The following is a 21,491-nucleotide window of genomic DNA, read 5'->3' as shown; positions in this document are numbered from 1 at the left end:
TCTGCTGCTGTTCACCGTGGACCCGTGTGATGGCCCAGCCTCCTCCAAGCTGTTCTGCATACATCCTTAACACCAATATCCTCTTCTCCACGCAGATCCCAGACCTGGCCTTATTTATCTTAAATGAATAAATAAATCAGATAGTTCCACTCTCGTTTTAAGCCCACCAAATGTCACCCCTGTGTGAGCATCTTCCCATGTGTGGTATAGTTATTTCCTCTGCATTAAAACACTCCTTACAGAAAGCAGAGGAAACTAATAAAGTAAAGGAAGCTTGTAATATGAAAGAAGTTAATGAAACCCACAAGACTGAGGATGATCCACAATCTTACAAGGCTCATGAGGTCCCTGATGTTTTAAAAGTAGTACCAAATAGAGACTCTCTGGTGGGTTAAGTGGCCTGTAATGCAATGCATGGTCACCTATTCTAGGAAATGTATTTGTTTGTTTATTGTGATGCAGCTGTCTCTGAAACATTTACACCCCTATAAATAACCCTACACATGTGCTCCTCCTGCAAATAACCCAGGTAAAATGAAAAACAACAACAACAACAAAAATAACCCAGGTAAACTCAGTGACTCACCAAGCTAGACATCAATGTCCCATCTGGAGTGGACAGACACCCATTCACATCTCCCCAGGGGAAGTCACACAACACAGTGACATTCACAGCCTTGCCCTGTTGATCATGTGACATCATCTCTTAATCTCCTTCTTGATCCCACCATCTGCCTGCCCACTCTGCTCCAGCCACACTTATCTTCCTAACACCAGACTTTGAACTTGCTCCTCCTTCAACCTTGGAAACTCATCATCTTCCTTCCTCTGCTGCCACTTATTCAAAGACCCTTCCTCAAGCGTCTGTGGAAATGCCTGTCCCCATTTCTCAAGCATCCACGGAAGTCCACCCTCCCCCCACTCTACAGTCTAACTTCATCATGTTTCGTCTTCTTTATAACACGCACGAGCGCGTACACACACACACAAAATTAAAATCATTTGACTTTACTTCCTTACCTATTTGGTAGAGCTGGGACCTTAGCTAACTTGTACAGCTAGAACAGCACCTGGAATGTTTGTTGAATGAAGGAAGTAAGGAAAGAAAGAATGATAAGTAGTCAGGCTCTGGCTAGAGGCTGTACCAGGCTTATGTCATGATAAACCTGGGGGAGATAATGCTCATCTTCCCATTGCCTGGATGCTGAACACTAAGAATGGCCAACAGAAGACCCCCACAAGACTCTGAGCATCATTGCATTAGGACAGGAATATCAACGTCTAACTGTCCTCAGAAGCCCAGCTTCAGGCTCTCTAGCTGTAAACCTCCATCAACCTCAGTCACATGTGAATAAAGCAGCCCCTAGTTAACATGGTTTCAGAAGCTGCAAACAGATTGCGTTTGGAAGTGGTAACAGAAAAATCAGTGAGAATCAGCTGTTGCTTCAGGAATATGCATGTGGATCTGTCCAGTCAGGCGGGGGTCTTGGGTGATACCTTACACTGCCTCAGTGACTTTCTGATCTAACCCTCTCCCACTGAATTGGGAAGCAGCCGGAGTTCTCTTTCAGCACACCTTCCCACCGGAAGCACACATTCTTTCTTCCTGCACACACCACTCTTCTCCTCGCCCACATCTGCTGCAAGGCTAAGGAAGTGCTACGTGCTACACTGGGTGTGAGAGACAGAAAAAGAAGCCTCCCTGCAAGCCTCAGCTCTCCAGAGCCTGGCATCTTCCCAGCCTGCAAGGTGTTAAATCCCAGCTCCCCCCACAAAGCTCCTGCTGGGAGCCCCAAGTTAGAAGCAGCTTGAAGGTTGCCAGCCTACTTCCGGTTCCTTCCTGTCTCTCCCTGTGAACGCTGGAATCAGACAGCCTGTGTCTGTTGGCACCTCCTCATTCCAGTCTCCCTGGTGAAGCTAGGACAGCTCCTGGGTTTCATGCAGCCTTTAGAGGGCTTGGAGCTCCCAGCCGCACACAGGGTAGGCTGGGCCATTTATCCTGCCTTAGAGCTATCCCCAGAGGTAGCCAGACTTGCAAGACATATATGCAGGAGCTGGGCTCTCCATCATGTTGTTCCCTCTCACTTTGAAGGGGAGGGAATATTTGGCTCCAAGAGGAGGAACAGCTTCCAGCCAACCAAAGACAAAGAGGCCACTTTCTGAAAATGGCTTGTAGAGGGGGCACTGGGTAGGAAGGAAGATCAGGGACTCTACTCCCTCCCACATCAGGGGCTCCCTCAGCTCCCTTCCCACTCTCCTCTGGAGTGGGCTGATCTGGGTGCAGAAACTAGCTAATACACCTCCCTGTCCAGGACAGAACAGTGAATACAGCCAGATTTCCTGCCAAGGAAGTACCACTGGCCAACCAGGCAGGTGGTCCTGAGTTAAAAAACCAGAGCAGGCCGGTGCCCAGAAGACATGATCGGGTTCCCTAATGATGTCTTACTATGCACAAACGTGCGTGCTGCGTGCGTGCATGCGTGCGTGCGTGAGTGAGTGTGTGTGTGTGTGTGTGTGTGTGTGTGTGTGTCTGTCCAGACCATCCACAAGGCTTCCAAACCTATTCTTACCCACTGCTACAGCTCAACATGGATGGGCTAGGTGGACAGAACTGCTTCTATTTTACAGAACTGAAAAGAAGTCTTCCTTAATTTCCAAAGTAGCAAGAGAACTGGAAGGTTGCCCACAGGAAGGAACACCTCCAACATTCACAAAAGTCTCATCCTCTCCAGCATTAGGTGTAGGGAGCAAGTGGCAGGAGAGACACACAGCATACTTCCGAAAAGTAGTTTTCTTTTGTTTTCCTTTAATCTTCCCTCTTAAGGAAAAAAAGGACTTGAAGAAACCATCCAGTCAGTGAGGAACTGGTATTATCTCTTCCAAGATAACTCAGTCCATGAAAACAACTAGGGTTTGAACCCTAGGTAAGTTCACTATTGTCTGAGGTGAGAATAATAGTAGTATCTGTCATCATAACTTTTCTTATTGCCTTGTTGGATTAAATCTGATGTTTTTTCTTGAGACATCATTTCATGTAGTCCATGCTGGTGTTGAACTTGTCATCTGAGGTTGAGGCAGGCCTTGAACTTATGATCCTTCTCTTTCCACCTGCCAAGTGAGAGCATTCCACAGGTACACCCCAATGCCTATTTTATGTCCAGCTGGGGATCAAACCTAGGTCTACTTGTGCTGGACTGGTACTCTACCAACTGAGCTCCAACTCCCAGCCCTGGTTTTCAACACTGTAGCTGATTCCTAAAAACGTTCTGTAAATGGCATTTTATTCTTTCTATTGAGTCCTGTCTGGACCGGAGATACTCTCTTAGCATAAGATTCCCAGAGAGAACTCAGGTTATGCCCTGTACTCTAGATTTCATGAGAGCCACATGGTGACACTGGCTAGAACCCAGCAGAAACACAGCTGGCAGAGCTGAGGCCTAATGGTGGCCTGTTAACCTGCCGGTGAACCAGGGTCAGAAAGGAAGCTTGAACCTCATGTGTAACTCCAGTCATTCCACCGCCATCTCAGCTGCCCTGGTCCTACACCAGTGGTTCAGTGGGAACCTACTGGAAACATCTGCCCCAGTTCTTCAGGAGTGGTTCAGTGGAAAAGAGGGGGCAGGCACTGGTGCCAAGTTTCCAGGTTCATATCTTGGCCCAGGCACTTACAGCTATTGACAATAGGCCCCCTACTCGCTGCCTTCCCTGATAGAGTGCATTAGTGTCCTTATCTATAAAATAGCTCTGATGAGGGCTGCAGTGGAGGCTAAAGGAATCTGTGCATGAGAGTGTTTAGAACAATGCCTAGCTCACAGTAAGTGCTAGGCAAAGGCTTTGCTTTGATAGGGACTCTTGTCTTCATCAGGAACACTAGGGGGCCCAAAGAGACTTTCCAAGCTGTGATTTGGCCTAAGACCCCACTCAGCCTGGCACTTTATGAAGACTGCTGATTGAATTATTTTTTGTACTTAATAGCACAGTTGTGCGAGAGCAGGGACATTGTCTTGTTCACCTCTTTGTAAGTATCAAGCTGGTGCCCAAAGAATTGTTAATCAAATGGCTGACCATACCAAATAATTCAACAGCTCCCTACCTAATCAAAGCATTTCAAAGCCTCTTCTCCCTGGACTGCATGTGTTACGCCTTCTGTTGAAATGACTGTTTAGCATCAAAAATATGTACCACCCTGAGGCAGGAGAGATTTCCTCCCCAAGCTGCCTGGATCTTTTCACAAAAACGCATGTTTAATCACCTTGCCAATCCAGCAAAAAAGATAGGAACTGGAGGAGGGTGGGAAAGAAACTGGATCGATTGTATTCTGACCCCCATTACTCTCCTTTGTGCTCCAACCAGTCCTTCCCCCAACCCACTTCTTGCATGTACAAAATATCACAATGAAAACCAGGGTTTTATACAACTACTATACACTAATAAAAATAATAACATTGAGGACTTTGTGTGTCTCCCTCTGAGAAGCAGTTTGATTGATTTTTGTTTTCCTATCTTTGATTCTTCCTCCTCCTTGGTTCCCTCCAACTGATGTTTTCGTTGTTGTTTATTTCAAATACTCTATCTATAATTTTTGGATGCTCACTTTGTTCTTTATTTTTCTAGATCTCACCTGACATTTCTCATATGTTAGTCCATAAGAGACGTATTTTCCTACACATCCTTTAATTTAGTTTATTTTAAAGTTAATCAAGGTTCTTGTCTGAAAGGTCCACTATTTTGATCATCTAAATACTTTTATTTTTTATTTTTGCTAATTGCTCTCTTTACTGCAGTTACATCTTCCTTTCTTTCTTTCTCCCTTTCTTTCTTCCTTTCTTTCTTTCTCTCTTCCTGACAGGGAATGGCACATTACTTCTTATGACTAGGAATGTGCCCTCCTCTCCTAGGCATGTGAGACAAAGACTGGTCAGTTTGACTCAATGAAATCAGGAGTTAGTAAATGGGACATCGCCTTAGTTTTTCAAGTCCTCTTCCTTCCAACTTCTACTACTTTTCAGGCTACAAGGCTAAGACCCTCTGAGCCCATGAGGCCCTGAGACCACATGTTTATGAATCTGTAATGATACCCCTGCAAGGATCTGCTGTCTAACCTTGCCCTGATCATTAACAAAACTTGGTCTCAGAAAATTCTAGGTGGAGATTGTCTTTGCTTTAGGTTTCTGCTCAAACAGGCTGGCTCATAGGACCACCAAAAACCTGGCTTCTGCTTTTCCTCGACAGGCACAGCCTTCATCTGAACCCACCTTCTACCTGCTTCAGCAACCAGTCCCAGGGACCAGCATCCTAGATTCTTGTTTGTCTGGGAAAGAAACCCTTCCTCTGGATGTTGAAGTCATTCAGGTTCTATATTCACAGATACCTGATGGTCATAAAGAAAATTCTGGTTGCATTTTTTCTAACCTAGTTATTTCTTACTGTTTGAGAAGAAGAGGTCTTTCCAGCCTTCTCCTCTCCTAACACTGAGTTACAGCTGATGGCTCTTTGACAGCTGTCTGCAGCAGTCCAAACATTAACTACCTGGTGTCCAGAAACTTCTCAGACAGGAAGCATGCAATGCTATTTACCAAATAACACTTACCCTGCCTGGCATGACTACTTCCTCCTTCTTTTCCTCTCAGGAATTTTTCTATTATACTTCTTTTATATTAATTTCTGTCCATGTCCTTCCTCCTTCACTTTGACTACACTCCAGGAGCTTGGCTCAGTGATTAGCTATGAATCTCTGTATCTGCTTCCATCAGTTACTGCACTATGATGACAATTAGGGTGGTCATCAATCTGATTACGGGGAAGGCCAGATCAGGCACCCTCTCCTCTATTGCTATGAGTGTTAGCTGGGATCATCCTTGTGGATTCCTGGGAGTTTCTCTAGTACCAGATTTCTCCTTAACCCCATGATGGCTCCCTCTATCAGGATTTCTCTTTCATTGTTCTCCCTCACTGTCCCTCTCCCAACTTCCATTCCCTCGTTTCTCTTCTCCTCCTCCCTTCACCCCCCCAATGTTCCCATCTTACTCAGGAGATCATATCTATTTCCCCTTCCCAGGGACATCCAGGAATGTTTCTCTTAGGAGCTCCCTTTTTGCCTAGCTTCTCTGGGGTTGAGGATTTTAGCCTGGTCATCCTTTGCTTTACATCTAATATTCACTTATGAGCGAATACATACTGCGTTTGTCTTTCTGGGTCTGGGTTACCTCACTCAGGATTTTTTTTCTAGTTCCATCCATTTGCCTGCAAATTTCAAGATGTCATTTTTTTTTGTATTGCTAAGCAGTTCTCCATCGTGTAAATGTACCACATTTTCTTTATTCATTCTTCAGATTAGGACATCTAGGTTGTTTCTAGGTTTTGGCTACTAGGAATAATGCTCTATAAACATAGTTGCAAATGTCCTTGTGGTATGAATGTGAATTCTTTGGGTATGTGCCCAAGAGTGGGTCTTTGCTGGGTCTTGAAGTATATTGATTCCCAGTTTTATGAGAAACTGCCACACTGATTTCCAAAGTGGCTGTACAAGTACCAGCAGTGGAAGAGTGTTCCCTTAATTCCACATTCTCTCCAGCATAGGCTGTCATCGGTGTTTTTGATCTTAGGCATTCTGACAAGTGCAAGATGGTATCTCAGAGTATTTTTGATTTGCTTTCCCTCATGGCTAAGGATGCTGAGAAATTCCTTAAATGTCTTTCATCCATTTGAATTTCTCATGTTGAGAATTCTGTTTAGAACTGTATCCCATTTTTTAAATTGGATTATTTGGTATTTTTATGCCTAGTGTCCTGAGTTCTTTATATATATTGGAGATCAACCCTCTGTCAGATGTGGAGTTGGTGAAGATCTTTTCCCATTATATAGACTGCTGTTTTGTCTTGTTGATTGTGTCCTTAGCCTTGCAGAAGCTTCTCAGTTTCAGGAGGTCCCATTTATTAATTGTCAATCTTAGTGTCTGTGCTACTGGTGTTATATTCAGGAAGAAGTCTCCTGTGCCAATGTGTTCAAAGCTATTTCATACTTTCTCTTCTATCAGGTTCCATGTAACTAGATTTATGTTGAGGTCTTTGATCCATTTGGATTTGAGTTTTGTGCATGGGGATAGATGTATATGGATCTATTTGCAATCTTCTGCATGTTACATCCAGTTATGCAGCCATTTGTTGAAGATGCTTTGTTTTTTCCATTGTAAGGTTTTGGTTTCTTTGTCAAAAATCAGGTGTTAACAGGTGTGTGGTTTAATGTCAAGGTCTTTGGTTGATCCACATGTCTGTTTTTATGCAAATACCAAGCTGTTTGCAGGACTATAGCTCTATAGTAGAACTTGAAGTCAGGGATGGTAATGTCTCTAGAGGTTCCTTTATTGTTCAGGATTGCTTTAGTTATCCTGGGTTTTTTGTTTTTTCCTTATGAAGTTGATATTTATTCTTTCAAAGTCTGTGAAGAATTATGCTGGGATTTTGGTGAGGATTACACTGAATCTGTAGATTGCTTTTGGCAAGATTGCCATTTTTATTATGTTGCTCCTACCTACCCAAGAGAATGGAGATCTTTCCATTTTCTGATATCTTCTTCAATTCCTTTCTTCAGAGACTTAAATTTTTTTATCATACTGGTCTTTCACTTGTTTGGCTAGAGTTATATTTTATATTGTAAAGAGTGATGTTTCCCTGATTTCTTTCTTAGTCCATTTATCATTTATGTAAAAGAGGAATACTCATTTGTCTGTTTGTTTGTTTAGTAATCTTATATCCTGCCACTTTGCTGAAGGTGTTTATCAGCTTTAGGAGTTCCTTGGTAGAATTTTTGGGGTCATTTATGTATAATATCATATTATCTACAAATGGCAAAAGTTTGGCTTCTTCCTTTCCAATCACATACCCTTGATCTCCTTGTGTTGTCTTATTGCTCTAGCTAGAACTTCAAGTACTATATTGAATAGATATGGAGAGAGAGGACAACCTTGTGTTGTTCCTGATTTAAGTGGAATCACTTTGAGTGTCTCTCCATTTAATTTTATGTTGCTGTCAGCTTGATGTTTATTGCCTTTATTATGTCTAGGTATGTTTCTTGTATTCCTAACCTCTCCAGGACCTTTAGATGATCTGGTTTTCAATGACTGATCTCAGTTTTCCCCTCTCTGTCCCTGTTCTTCACCCCACCCCTCCTTCTTCCTCTAATCTTTCCCCTCTCAAATTTTCTCTTAATCAGTTCTGGGTATAGTCTGCACAAATCATCTCACATTTCCTTGGAGGCATGGCTCACACCAGTTCCTCTGCTCCTCTGCCTCTGCCCAAAACATAAACAAGAAGATAAATGTATTAGGGGGCTGAAATCCCTCCCCATAAATCCTCTCACCTGGGTTGCTTTTCTAACCTTCTTATTTCTCCGATATCCTTCAGGGATTGAATTATTGGAGTCACTAGATATTAGCTACAAGTGTAACCAGGGGGAATCCAGGTCCCCTTGCTGCTCAAAGGTGGGTGAACAAGAAGCAGCCAGAGGGTCAAGTTACATAAACACCATTCTAAAATAAAACTAGATACCTAGCTCTCATCCTGTGTAAAAATCAACTCCAAGTGGATCTAAGATAATAATATAAGGCCTGAAACTCTGAACAAATTAATGAAAGTAGGGAAATGATAAGAGATAAGGAATAAGAGATAAGAAACAGGCAAAAGACTTTCTGAGTAAGCATTAAGGCACTCAGGAAATAATGACAACAATTGGCAAACAGGATCTTGTGAAATTAAAAGTTTCTGCACAGCAAATGAAATAGTTATTCAAGTGGGGAAAAGTTACAAAAATGGTAGGAAAGTCTTAACTAGCTATATGTCTGAGATAGGATTAATATCTAGAATATACAAAGAACTCAAAAAACTAAACAGTAAGAAATCAAACAACCCAATCAATAAATGGGCTAATAAGATTAACAATTTTCAGAAGATAAATCACAAACAACCAATAAACACATGAAAAATTCAAGCTTATTGATCATCAGAGAAATATAAATTAAAACTATGTTAGGATTCTATCACACTCCAGTTAGAATGGCAGCCACTAAGAAAATGAATCACAATAAATACTGACAAGGATATGGACAAAAGGGATGGAAATAGGCCCATTTACTATGAAGTTTTCTCAAGAAAACTAAAGTAGAATGCATGGCCAAGCTCTGTCACTCCTGGGGATTCACCTGAAGGACTCCAAGCCAACACAACATTCCGGACACCCACGTACACTGACACTTATTGCCACATTATTCACACTGTCTGATTATGGAACCAACCTAAGTGTCCAACAACATGGCAATGGATAAAGAAACAAGGCCTATATATACATGGAACTTTTCAGCCATAAAGAATAACAAAGTTGTCATTTGCAAGAAAATGGATACAACTAGAGATGCTCATATTAAGCAAATTAGGCCCGTCTAGGAAATACAAATATCATATACTTTCTCCAAAACGTGGTTCCTACATTTTATTAAAAAAATATGTAGTTCGAGGCCGGGCTGGACCGATAGCCTCCAAAACAATACAGAGAAACCCTGTCTCATAAAAACAAAAAAAATGTAAAAATCATGCGTGTATACATGAAATGGAAGTAGAAGTGAAAGGGGTGGGGCTACAAAGGGGGTGGAGCTATGGAAACGATATGTTCAGTGTACAATACACATTGTACAAAATTGTCCTTAGGTAACATAGTACCATGTACAATGAATATATGCAATGAAAACTAAATTTAAAAAAGAACAAAACATCCCATCTTCCTCCCCAAACACACAAATAAATAAATCCCATTTTAGAATCCATCCCTGGAGGTCAGCAGGTGGTTCCACTCAAGAAGCCAACTTTCCAGCCTAAGGATCCCTGAAGACAGCCTTACTCTTAACTTTCGATACTAGCACCTCAACTAGTCAGCACTTAGTGACAACTGCTCCCCACTGAAACGAACCAGAGTCACAGAAAAATGGCAGGTCTCAGGGCCCAGGAGAGACATACCAGTGAACTTGAAATGCTTCTGAGGACTGAAAAGGGGAGGGGTGCTCAAAAACCAACACGTGGGATGATCGAAAAGGTCTTCACTGGCCAGAGTGAGGCTCAGGAGGAAGAATTAGTTAGGCATCGTGAAATACAGCTGTCACTCCAGCACATGGAAGGATGGCACGGGAAGACAGAGACTTCCAGGCCATCCTGTGCTACCTCCTCAGACCCTGTCTCCAAAAGAAAAAGAAGGAAAGGAAGGTTATGCCAGCATAAGACACAGAATGGTAAAGTTTATAGTATGGAAGAAGGGAAATAATGTAGACTTATTTATTTTAAATTATTCTAATTTAAAAGATGGGAGAAAGAGCAAAGAAGTAGATCTTTCCTTTAGTTTTACAGCACCCTGGCTCCTAGCATGGATGGTTGGAGATCACCCAAATCTTTCTTACACAGGAAGGTGAAATGAGTAAGCTCTGGGCCCTGGACTCAAGCACTCTTCCTGGAGGCTAGAATATGACTGTAGCAATGGATGAAATAATCACATTCTAAGTTCTAAGACCGTTAGGAGGTGGGCTAATAGGATGTGTCATCAGTATGGACAGTTAACAAATCAAGGTGCTATTTCGTCTCTCCAGGATCGAGTGCGCTAAAGCTTTATTATAACCCGATACCTTTCAGTGTCGACCGGCTTCCCCCTTTCCTGCTAAGGCTGTGCATGGTACTCAGGGAGGGAGGCTGCTGGAGCCCTCCAGGTGCCCTCCTCCTTCAAGTTAAAAACCGATGGAAAGGATTGTTTGGGCGCCATCTACTGGGAAGATTCTGGTACTGACTTGTAGCTCCTGTATCGTGCCCCAGACATGACAGGGACACCCAAGTATCCAGTCCCCTCATCACAGAAGGCGGCTTAATGCCCAGCTCCAGACAGGCATTCAGCAGACAGCCATATGAATCACTTCTTCCCCTGGATTTGCTTCAAATTTATGCAGTGACACAATGAAGAATCTAATAACATAAAACTGATGTCTTCTTGGGGTTGACCTTTTTTCACAGATGGAATTCACCTTCCTTGAGGGCTCACTGTATTCTAAGATGACCACCCAGATTTCCGTAATAAATGCTCCATTTGCTCTTGCAGCTGTGATGACATACCCTGTGTGTAGAACGAGACTCAGAACAGGCAGAATGCAATCATGCCATCCCATGTGTCCAAGACAGAATCAGATGCAGAGAGGAATCTGGCCCTTATTCTGTGTGTTTACTCCACAGAGTAAACTTCTTTCCATGTTTGTTTTTATTCCTTGTTGTTGTCTTTACTTCCCTTTGCTGATTGGTGGCTCTACCACAACAGAAGAAATCGTGTCTGTTTGCTTGTCGTCCTGTGTCCAGCACCCGGGGTACATTCTTTTGAATGAATCTGCAAACTGATGAATAACATCACAAGTTCCCTGCTTGATCTGTCTAGGAGGATCACGTCCTGCCCTAAGCTGGCTCTGCTGTCTTTCAGAGAGCCTGGCTCCTAGAATGTTACCATCAGTAGCCCAACCAATCAGGCTTCACAGGCTCAACTGACAGAGACTTTAGGAAGGGCCATGTGCGGGAGATATCTCTGGATACCTGCTAATCTGTACCCGTGCCTTATTGATTTCCCGAGTGCAAATATTCTTTCCCTCCCCACTACCCCAAACGTACTCACTCACATGACGTAAGTGGAGTGCATTTCCCCTTGGCACAAAGTACTGATTTGTAACTTTGCTGTGTGGCTTATTTTTGGCTGGTGGGATGTTAGTGAATCAATGTGAGCAGGAAGCTTAAATGTGTCTCTGTGCCTGAATGAGGCGGAAAAAGAGCAGGGAGGGTGTATGTGAGGGTTTGGAGGGAGAACGTAACTAAATCATGATTTTAAAAAAGTGCCCTTTAGGACTCTGTGTGTCTGTAACAATCGTTCACTTAACTGTGTTCTCAGAGCACTTAGTGCAACCTGAGTTCATATCTCATCCTTAGCTTCCCACCACACCTGAAGAGCATGTAAACTCTTTACCTAACTTACCCACAGGGCCACATGTGGTTGACTCTATTTGGCATTTCACCCCTCACGCAGACCCAGTGTAACCTAAAGTGAAAACCCTAAAGTTATCTTATTTACAAAAAGTTCCGACAAGAAATCTAAAGTCATGCATTATAATAATGTTTCTTTCTTTTTGTGGGTGTCCATGCTCTCTCTCTCTCTCTCTCTCTCTCTCTCTCTCTCTCTCTCTCTCTCTCTCTCTCTCTCTCTCTGTGTGTGGGGGGGTTGTGTGTGTGTGGTGTGTGTGTATGTGTGTGTGTGTTTGCATGTGTGTGTGTGTGTGTGTATGTGTGTGTGTGTTTGCATGTGTGTGGAGACCAGAGGATCTCAGGTGTCATTTCTTTTTTTTTTCTTTTTTATCTCTGGCTGACCTGACACTCACCAAGTTGATTAAGCTTGGGCTTGGCCATCTTTAATCTCCAATGATCCACTTGTCTCCACCTCCCCAATTCCACCTGCCAGATTTTTATATAGGTGCTAGAGATCAAACTTCAGTTTTCGTACTTACAAGGCAAGCACTTCATTGACTGAGCTTTCTTTCCAGGACTTGGTGTCTTTCCTACTCTGTTACTGAAAGTAGTTTAGTGTTTGGACTTCTTCTGGTCTTATTGATTAGAGGCATATGGAAAACATCCAATACATCATACATTTAACTGGCATTGGGCTTTCACTATCTCTAAAAAACTAAATGCTTCACATGTATTTATCTTATTTAATCAGCTCCACAAGGTAGACAGCATTTTCCCCTATTTTATTTTTGTTTTATTTTGTTTTTTGTTTGTTTTTGGTTTTTGAGACAGGATATTTTTTATGTAACAGCCCTGGCTGTCCAGAAACTCACTTTGTAGGCCAGGCTGGCCTCAAACTCACAGAGATATGCCTGCCTCTGCCTCTCGAGTGCTGGCATTAAAGGCATGTACCACCACTGCCTGGCTCTTCCCTATTTTAAAGAGAAGACAGCAACTATCATCAAGGCTTAATGACTTGCTCAAAGTCATATGTAGTTCCAGGCAATCATTACTTCAGCCTGGGTCTGTGTATCCTGATCTTTGTCCTACCACACTATCTCATAGGATAGCTGCTAAGGTGAAGAGTGGGTTGTATCCCACAGCTGGCCTATCTGGAAAAAAATCTACAAACCCCAAATTGAATTTCCTAGAACCCAATTAAAGTGGCATGGAATCTCTAGCAGAGACCAGCACTTCAAATTTTGCCCACCTTCTAGAACTGTTAGATTCACCGTGAAATACAGACAAGCCCCTCTCCTGCCCTGGCTGTAGTGGAGCCTCAAAACTACAAGGGTGTGGCTCTACTGGGTCCAATGATTGGGTCAACATCACTCCAAAGCATCTTTGTAGCCTGTGAATGTTGTTTATAGAAGTGAAGGTGGTCGTCCTGACTGCTTTCGTTTCCACTACAGAGCAAATAAAGCAGAGTAGCTGAAATCGCAGTGTGGGCATTGCTTCGGATGCAGGCTCACACAGGACATCCAAGGCCCGTGGTGAGGCATGGCCTGGCCTGAGAGAGGTGCTGGATTTCTATTCTACTTTCAAAGAACTTTGAAGCTCAGAGAAGAATAACAAAGACTGATCCTCCCAGATCAAGGGCTTTGCAGAAGAATTCCCTTCCTGGGTAAAGTGGTGTGCTGGCAGTTTGCTGTGGTTTCAAGAATGTAATCCAGGAGTTAAAAAAATTATCAAAGAAATTCCATGCATTGACAGCACACTCCTTTAATCCCAACACTCAGGAGGCAGAAGCAGGCAGATCTCTGTGAGTTGGAAACCAGCCTGGTCTGCAGAGCGAGTTCCAGGACAGGCTCCAAAGCAATACAGAAAAACCCTGTCTCGAAAAACCAAAAGGAAGGAAGGAAGGAAGGAAGACGATTTTAAAATGCACTACAGACAACAGTGAAACCTACTTCACTGCCTACTGACCAAAGCCACCTCTCAAGTTCTCCTGGCATGGACACCGGAGTGTCATGTGTGGAACAGTTCAGCTTCACTTGAGCAAAAGGCAAACTTGAAGACCAGATAAAAAAGCTCCTAAAAGCAACAATCCCAAATGTATGTCTCCATAGATGAAAACACATCTTTTTTTTTTGACAGCCCTACCTACAAAGCTCACTAGCTACACGCTTTCCAGAACTCAGACTCTAACAAGATAAACTTGAGTTGTGTTGTAAGCTGAGCCAGATGAGGATGGAGCTTCTGCGAGCGTGCAGGGCATCTACTTACGCATACAGTCTCCTCCATACCAGCCTGCTCTGCACTCTGCGCAGTAGAATCCCTTCACGTAGAAGTCATCCAGGGTTCCGCCCCAAGAGCCGTTCCGGCAGCTCTTGCAGTTTTCAAAGATGGTACAACCTGAAACATCCCAAATTGTTAGTTTGCTGGTAAATACCTTTCTATGAAATATCTACCATCTATGTCATGCACTTTTATAACAAAAGTACAGCATGAAATAAGTCCCAATGACTAGCCACAGTCTTGCCCTGGAAAGGTCAGAGAGGCAGCAAAGCACATCAGAGAGAGCCGAGTGTTGTTCAGGTGTGGTTTGCTTCAAAAGCAAGGTCTCTTGAAGGGTTGAGAGAGGATGAGAAAAGGAAGAAATAATTTCTTCTCATTTATCAAAACACAGACTTAAGCCTTGCCCTAATGCCGTGGCCTCTCAAAATGTGATTAAATTGTATCTACTTCTCAGAATTGTTTAAAAGTGCATTAACATATGTAAAGTGTTTGACACATAGTAGTAAGTGCTCTCAGATTTTGAACTATTATAAAGCTGCTTTCCCATAATTCCACCTGGCTCATCCTTACCATTGTATACTCCATACCTGATGTTACCTGCTCATTGCCATTCTCCTATAACAGAATCAATCAAAGGGATGTATCTCAATCTTCACTAAATCCCCCGAACCCAGTTCAGTGATAAATAAAAATTATCTCAGAGAAAGAATGACTAATGAACTCCTGAAGATGGCCCCTGTTGGATTGACAACATGGTTCTTTGCCGAGAGAGAGAGAGACAGAGAGAGAGAGAGAGAGAGACAGACAGACAGACAGAGACAGAGAGAGAGACAGAGAGAGAGATAGAGAGAGAGACAGACAGACAGAGAGAGAGAGAGAGAGAGAGAGAGAGAGAGAGAGTATGTATGTGTTGGGGGGTGTTCTGTAGCCGTGGGACTCACAGTCCTCTTCCCATTTCCTCCTGACTTTCCTTTCCCTCCTACAAGAGAAGCTGAGTTGCTGATATGATTAATGTGGTTGGCCCATTCTGTGGATGCCAGTAGGATGCCTTCCAAAGACCAACCTCACTCATATCACTGAGGAGGCAAATGGACTCACAACCTGTCCTCAACAGCCCTGCTAACTCTGTTCCTTGGCACAGCCACACATTAGGGTCCTTAGGTTCCAGTCACAAAACCCATCTTAGAAATGAAGGTGAGCCAGGCTCTGTAGAAAACACTGGGATGCTCACAGGTTGCCAAAGCAGCTATTGCAGAGCTGGAAGCCTAAAATCAAAGGAATCCACACTGGCACATCCAGAATCCAGGTTCAACTGGATGCCACTGAAGGCTATCATGGACATCTTTGACAATGATGTCCCCAGATCTGACCTATACCTCTTACAACAGCAAAGAGATGATTGTTTAAAAGGAAAAAAAGGTGCAGGCTGACCTCAAACTTCCTATGTAGCTTAAGATGACCCTGAACTTCTAATCCCATTTGCTTTTACTTCCAAAGTTGAATAATAGGGCACCGCACCAAGTTTATGTAGTACTGGCGGTCAAATCCAGGGTCTGCACTCAACCAATTTAGCTATATCCACAGGCCCTCAAAACTAAGACCATCACTTTCTTTCATGACAGAAATGTAATCTGAAGCCATAATGGGATTGATATAATTCAGATGACATACCCTCATATACCCTCAGCATGAATGCTAAATACATAGCAAACAAAATAGGCAAAAGCTAGAAAACAGCACATTGCCTTCCTTTGACCCATAATCTCTCTTCTAGGAATCTACCTCAAAGATAAACTGCAATTATACTAATTAATGTATGTTTAAGAGTATTCACTATAGTGTGTTGGAACAGGTTGGACATCCATAATCTGAGATTTTTTAAATTCAAAATATGATTTGTGTGAGTGTACAAGCATGTCACCTCAAGTAAAAAGTTCCATAGGCAGATAATATACAAAACAAATGGTATATTAAAAATACTGTATTAAATTACCTCAAATTATGGATACAAGTTGTATAAGAAATAAGGGAATTAAATATTCAACTTATAATAGCTAAGGGCTGGCAGCAGCCCAATGCCAACAAGCAATAGTAATTCACACAATGCAGTCATATGCAACCTTAAAAAGAAATGAAGAACATGCATCTATCTGATATGAAACATCTCCAGCACATATTGGTACAGAAAAAATAGTGAGTAATGTTTATGGTGTGCTTTCTTTTTGTGGCATATGGAAAGAGAAATGAATGCATGTGTCTATTCCCTTGAATTTTCAAACACAGAAAACAATTAACCTATCTAGATAGTAGACAGGTGGCATAACACCAAAAAGAAGCCACATCCATTGGTTTTACAGTATAGCATTTTTATTATACACATCTACCAACATGTATTCTAAAGTCAAAAGTAACCATAAAGAATCATAACTACATGCAGTGGGATTATTGGTGGTACAGATAATGCTATTCTTATTTTTGCACTTTTATAGTATGCTACAAGATGGGGCAAATAAGGAATTACATTAGCATTATAGGAAATGGTTTTTCATCATGAGAGAAAAATCAAAGAAATGAATAATTGTGTACTGTTATACATGGACTTGAGTGTTTGCATGCATTCTTTTTTCTCTAAAAGAGTAGGTGTAGATGAAATAATAAAAGAATGAGAGATGATAGGTAGATAGATAGATAGATAGATAGATAGATAAAAACAGCCCGAGTTACATAGAGTGATCCTGTCAACTGTCTTAAAAGTATCAGGGTCTGGCCATGTAGCACAATGGTAACATGCCAGACACCCTGAGCTTGAGTCCCATCACTACAAGCGTGTGTGTGTGTGTGTGTGTGTGTGTGTGTGTGTGTATGTGTTTGTGTGTGTGTGTGTGTATGTGTGTGCTTTAACAAGTACCACACAAAGAAAGAAACTAAAATATTATTATCAATTGTTTTAGTTAGGCAGATCCTGGGCGATGCCTGTCTGTAGGCTATACCTTTCTTGACTGTCACATGACTGACTGATCCCCACTTTACTTTACGATAGCCGTGGTTACCCAACAGTAAACACAGGTCTTCCCCAAACTACTCAAAATCATACAGACCACAGTGTCCCAATAATAAGGCATTGTTAAGTCATTACAGACGCCTCTTGCGAGATAGGGAATTGGGGTGCCAAGTTTCCTTTCTGAAATCAAATATGCAGTTTTACTGAAGCTAGTCCGGTTTTTGTTTCCAAAGCTACTCTGTTTTTAAAAGAAAGGGAAACACAAAAATGAAAGAAATTCCACCAGCACAGGTTTGAGCTTTCATTCTTCAGCCTTTAGAAAGCTCACTGGGCAATCTCAGTGTCCCCTATCTGACCTGTCCTAGAGGGACAAGATGAGCCTCCTAAGGGGTGGGAGACAGAGTGGAAGGCAGCAAGATTCCTTTGCTTTTCACGCTGGAAAATGTTCAGTGCCAGCCACAACGGAAACACGGTGAGAGGCTCAGCGTCCATTGTCCTTGATTTCTGCTATTCTTGACCAATTCCAAACCATGGCCAATTCCACTTTCTGATGACTCTCAGCCCTTTACCTACCTCTATCTACCAGACTCTGACCTTCATTTCAGTCCCCATTAATTCCCTCCTGCCCCACATCCTGCCCTACTCCAGGTCCTTTCCCCTCTATAGCTAAAGAGAAATTGCTTTTAACCTTACCAATAGCCTGAATCCTATAGCAGGGCTTTGGAAAAGGCTCTTTCCAATTTGGCTCCTGCTCCTTCTTTCAGATTGCTCTCCCTTATTATCTTCTTTCTGTATTCCTTTCCTCAAGTCTTACAGCACAAACTTGCTTTTATTTTTTGTCAAAGTGAGCTCCTTGGTATTCTCAAAACCTCATGCTTCCTCTTGACATGGGTCCCTTGTACATTCTGTCAACAGCTGAATCCCTCTGATCCCCCAGATCCTCTCAAGTCGGCTGCTTCCATCTTCAGCATACACATCGCATCACCTTACTTAATAAGTCTTCATGGATCTTCCCTCTGCCTTACCCCATTCCCATCCCCGTTACCATGGTACCCTGTGCATCTCTACCACAGTACTTACATAGCACCAGTCATAGCTCCCTGTTCCTCACCTTCCCTACCAGACTATAAGCTCTGGAAATGTTGGCAATGTGTCTTTAAACAAAATGGCCCGAGAGATGTTTTAGTGGTTAATAATGTGTTATGCTCTTCTGAGTTCAGTTTTAGCATCCATGTCAATGGAAACACGGTGAGAGGCTCTGATGGATACGACACCCTCTTCTGACCTCTGTGCAAACATGCATGAACACATGCACAGGTGCACACACACACACACACATAAATAAATAAATAAAATTTAAAATCTAAAAAACAAAAACAACAACAAAACCGTCACACTGTCCTCTCCCTAACTGCCTAAGTGCTACTCGGTCTGCTTGCTAAGTGAATGGATGAGTGGACAAAGTCTCAGATTTACAACTTGATCACTGAAAAGAATACTAATTCTTCTGATTCCTTTTCCTGCAGTCAGACTTAACTGAGTGTGTCATTCTTAATAACCATGACACCACAGCCCTGGATGAATGGCTGCCTGCTAGAATCCAGACATTCACTCTGTGCCTGTTCATTACCCCAGATAATGTGAAGACAACTTGGGGTACCCCATTGCCCACTCACCCGGGTGAATCAAGCAGGAGTCGCATTCATTGTCCTCATTCCTGCAACATGGGATGGTATAACCCACAACTTCCTTTTTTCCCGGGCAGATGCACTCAATTTGATCATATTCACAACACTCCCTACACATGATGTTCCACTCAGCTCCAGGACAGGCTTCATTAATGACTGTGTATTCTGCAATGGAAAACAAGCAGGTGAGGTTAGGACCTAGCAGGCATGGGAAAACCCACAAACATTCCACCATTAGGAAACAACCTTACCCTACCAGAGTGTCATCTTGTCTAAATGAGAGGCCAGTGTCTCCAAGTGAGGTGACCTACCCCAAGGGGTATTCAAAGCCCCTCATTGGTGTACAGATGAAATCTGTTCTGTTTTTCATCCTATATTTTTAATATTTAAAGAATCATGCATCAGGGGCCATGGATGTAACTCACTTGGTAGACTACTTTGCCTATCTAGTATTCCTGAAGCCATGATTTTGATCCCCAGCACCACAAAACATGGGCGTGGTGGTACATGCATGTAATCTCCAGTGTTTGGGATGTGGAGGCAGGAGGGCTATGAATTCAGGGCCAGCCTGAACACCAGGGACTTTTTCTCAAATAAATAAATAAATAAATTTTAAAAGCTTGCTACAGCAAATGCAAGCAGACAAGCCACAGGATGTCTTTATAACCAATACATCAACACAAATCCCCTAGGTTCTGAATTTGCTTATTTTAGCTGTATTGGAGATTGAAGCCAAAGCACTCATTGCCAAGCTGCAGCCCCTCCTCAGTTCTTATTTCTATTTTTCTTGAGATATGTCTGGCCACTGTTTGTAGCTGATGTGCTGTTCACTGCACAACACCAAGAGAGACCATTCAACCACAGGGTGACATAGGACAGCCTGGCCATGGGGCTCATCAGAAAAGCCCAGAGACCACTTTCCAGATGGAACCATTCAAATGTAAGGTTGGTAGCCAAGTGGGGACTGTGTCATGACTTCCAAACCTAGTTCTTCAATGTTGCAGTTATAGTATCTTCAAATATAAAACCAACAGAGAAGACAACAAGTACCTTCATTAGAATGTTTGGGGAAATGTCAAGGGTGAACTCATTAACCCAACTCAGTACAATCGAGCATTCTTTCCCAGCAGAAAAAGTATTTGTTTGTGGGTGGGATATTTTCTTTTCTTTTTTTATATGCAAAAATATACCTTAAGTAAAAAAAAAAAGAAAACCATCTGGCCAGATCTATAAGAGGGATCAGCGGGAAGCCACAGAGAGAAACTCAGGCTGAAAAAGAGGCCTGCTAGCTCCCATTTAGTCTTCTTGTTTTTCTTTTTCCCCAATTTCCATTTCCAAAAATGTTTCATAAGATGACGAAAGCAGAAGTGGGTCAAGTATTTCAGGAAGAAAGTGTGTCTGTCTGGGCAAGGTCCCATGAAGTCTTCCCTAGAAACTCTCTGCAGGGATCCCCAGCATGCATTGAGCCTAGCATCTTCGATGGCCTCAAGAAACCTGAGTCTCATAGTTTAGCTTTCTGGTTTTCTCCCCCATGTTTGAAAACTCCACCACAAGACTGACCACTGTGAATTTACCAAATAGAGCCATAAAGAAAAAAAATCACCAGCTACTCTCAGGCTCAAGTTCATGGAGCATTAAAAAATTTTGCTTGCACATTTATGGGCTACTTCATTAAACTGAGTAAGTTTAGTGTTATGAAAGACTGGCTTTCTTTCATCCTTTTGTGCTAATAGCTATGGATCGGCAATGGCCCTCGCCTTGGCATTAGAGTGACATGAGGTTTTGTTTCGGGAGCTCTGTGCTCTGCTCAGCTGTGCGGCCATGCTTTGACCCTAACTTCTAACATCTAGGTGGGAAGGAAAGAATGAATACAGAACAATACATGGGGCAAATCACGTGACTCTGAATCACCAATGAACTTTTATTTTTTATCATTAGTTTTTATTCTTTAAGGATTGCATACTATATATTTTATCATGTTCTTTCCTGTCCCTCATCTACTCCCAGGTCCCCCCATCTATACACATCCAGCTTCACATCCTTTATCCTCTTAAAAAAGAAAAGAGCCACTAAAAAAAGAACATGGATCCTGATTTATGCTGGCTTGTACTGAAGTGTGGTTGATTTACCCACTGTCACTCCCCGGGAGAAAACTGACTTTCACTTTCCCAACAGGTACTTGCAAGTAGCTTCTTGGCTGGGGTGGGACTCTGTACCTACATCCCCTCCCTTCCTGCTGGGATTGTGTCCGGCTTAAACGTGTGCAGGTCTTCTGCACAATGCCAGTCTCTGTACACTCGTGTACACCTGCCCTGTTGTGCCCAGGAAATGTTATTTTCGTAACACCATCTACCACCTCTGGTTCTTACAGTCATTCTGACCTCTGTTTCAATGGATCCCTGAGCACGGAGTGGAGGGGAATGATAAAGACACCACATTCAGGGGTGAGCCCTCCAAAGTCTCTCGCTGTCCGTACATTGTCCATCTGTGGGTCTCTGTGTT

The 21,491-nt window shown here is 42.6% G+C and overlaps 1 protein-coding gene across 2 annotated transcripts in view; it reads right to left on the bottom strand.

Annotated features, from left to right (window-relative positions):
- Pamr1 (peptidase domain containing associated with muscle regeneration 1) overlaps positions 1-21,491 on the bottom strand; it is a 162,847-nt gene that overhangs the window by 35,299 nt on the left and 106,057 nt on the right. For both annotated transcript variants that reach the window (XM_040745929.1, XM_005064869.4), the window contains exons 2-3: positions 18,978-19,154; positions 14,289-14,417 (exon numbers count right to left, since the gene is read on the bottom strand). In XM_040745929.1, coding sequence (XP_040601863.1) covers positions 14,289-14,417; positions 18,978-19,107 — 259 coding nt within the window. In that variant the 5' untranslated portion in view covers positions 19,108-19,154. The remainder of the gene's footprint in view (positions 1-14,288; positions 14,418-18,977; positions 19,155-21,491) is intronic.

This window comes from Mesocricetus auratus, unplaced genomic scaffold (assembly GCF_017639785.1).
Source record: "Mesocricetus auratus isolate SY011 unplaced genomic scaffold, BCM_Maur_2.0 Super-Scaffold_100004, whole genome shotgun sequence".
In the NCBI taxonomy this organism is placed as follows: Eukaryota; Metazoa; Chordata; class Mammalia; order Rodentia; family Cricetidae; genus Mesocricetus; species Mesocricetus auratus.
Note: the sequence above shows the minus strand (reverse complement) of the source record. Positions and strands in the feature narration are given on the sequence as shown.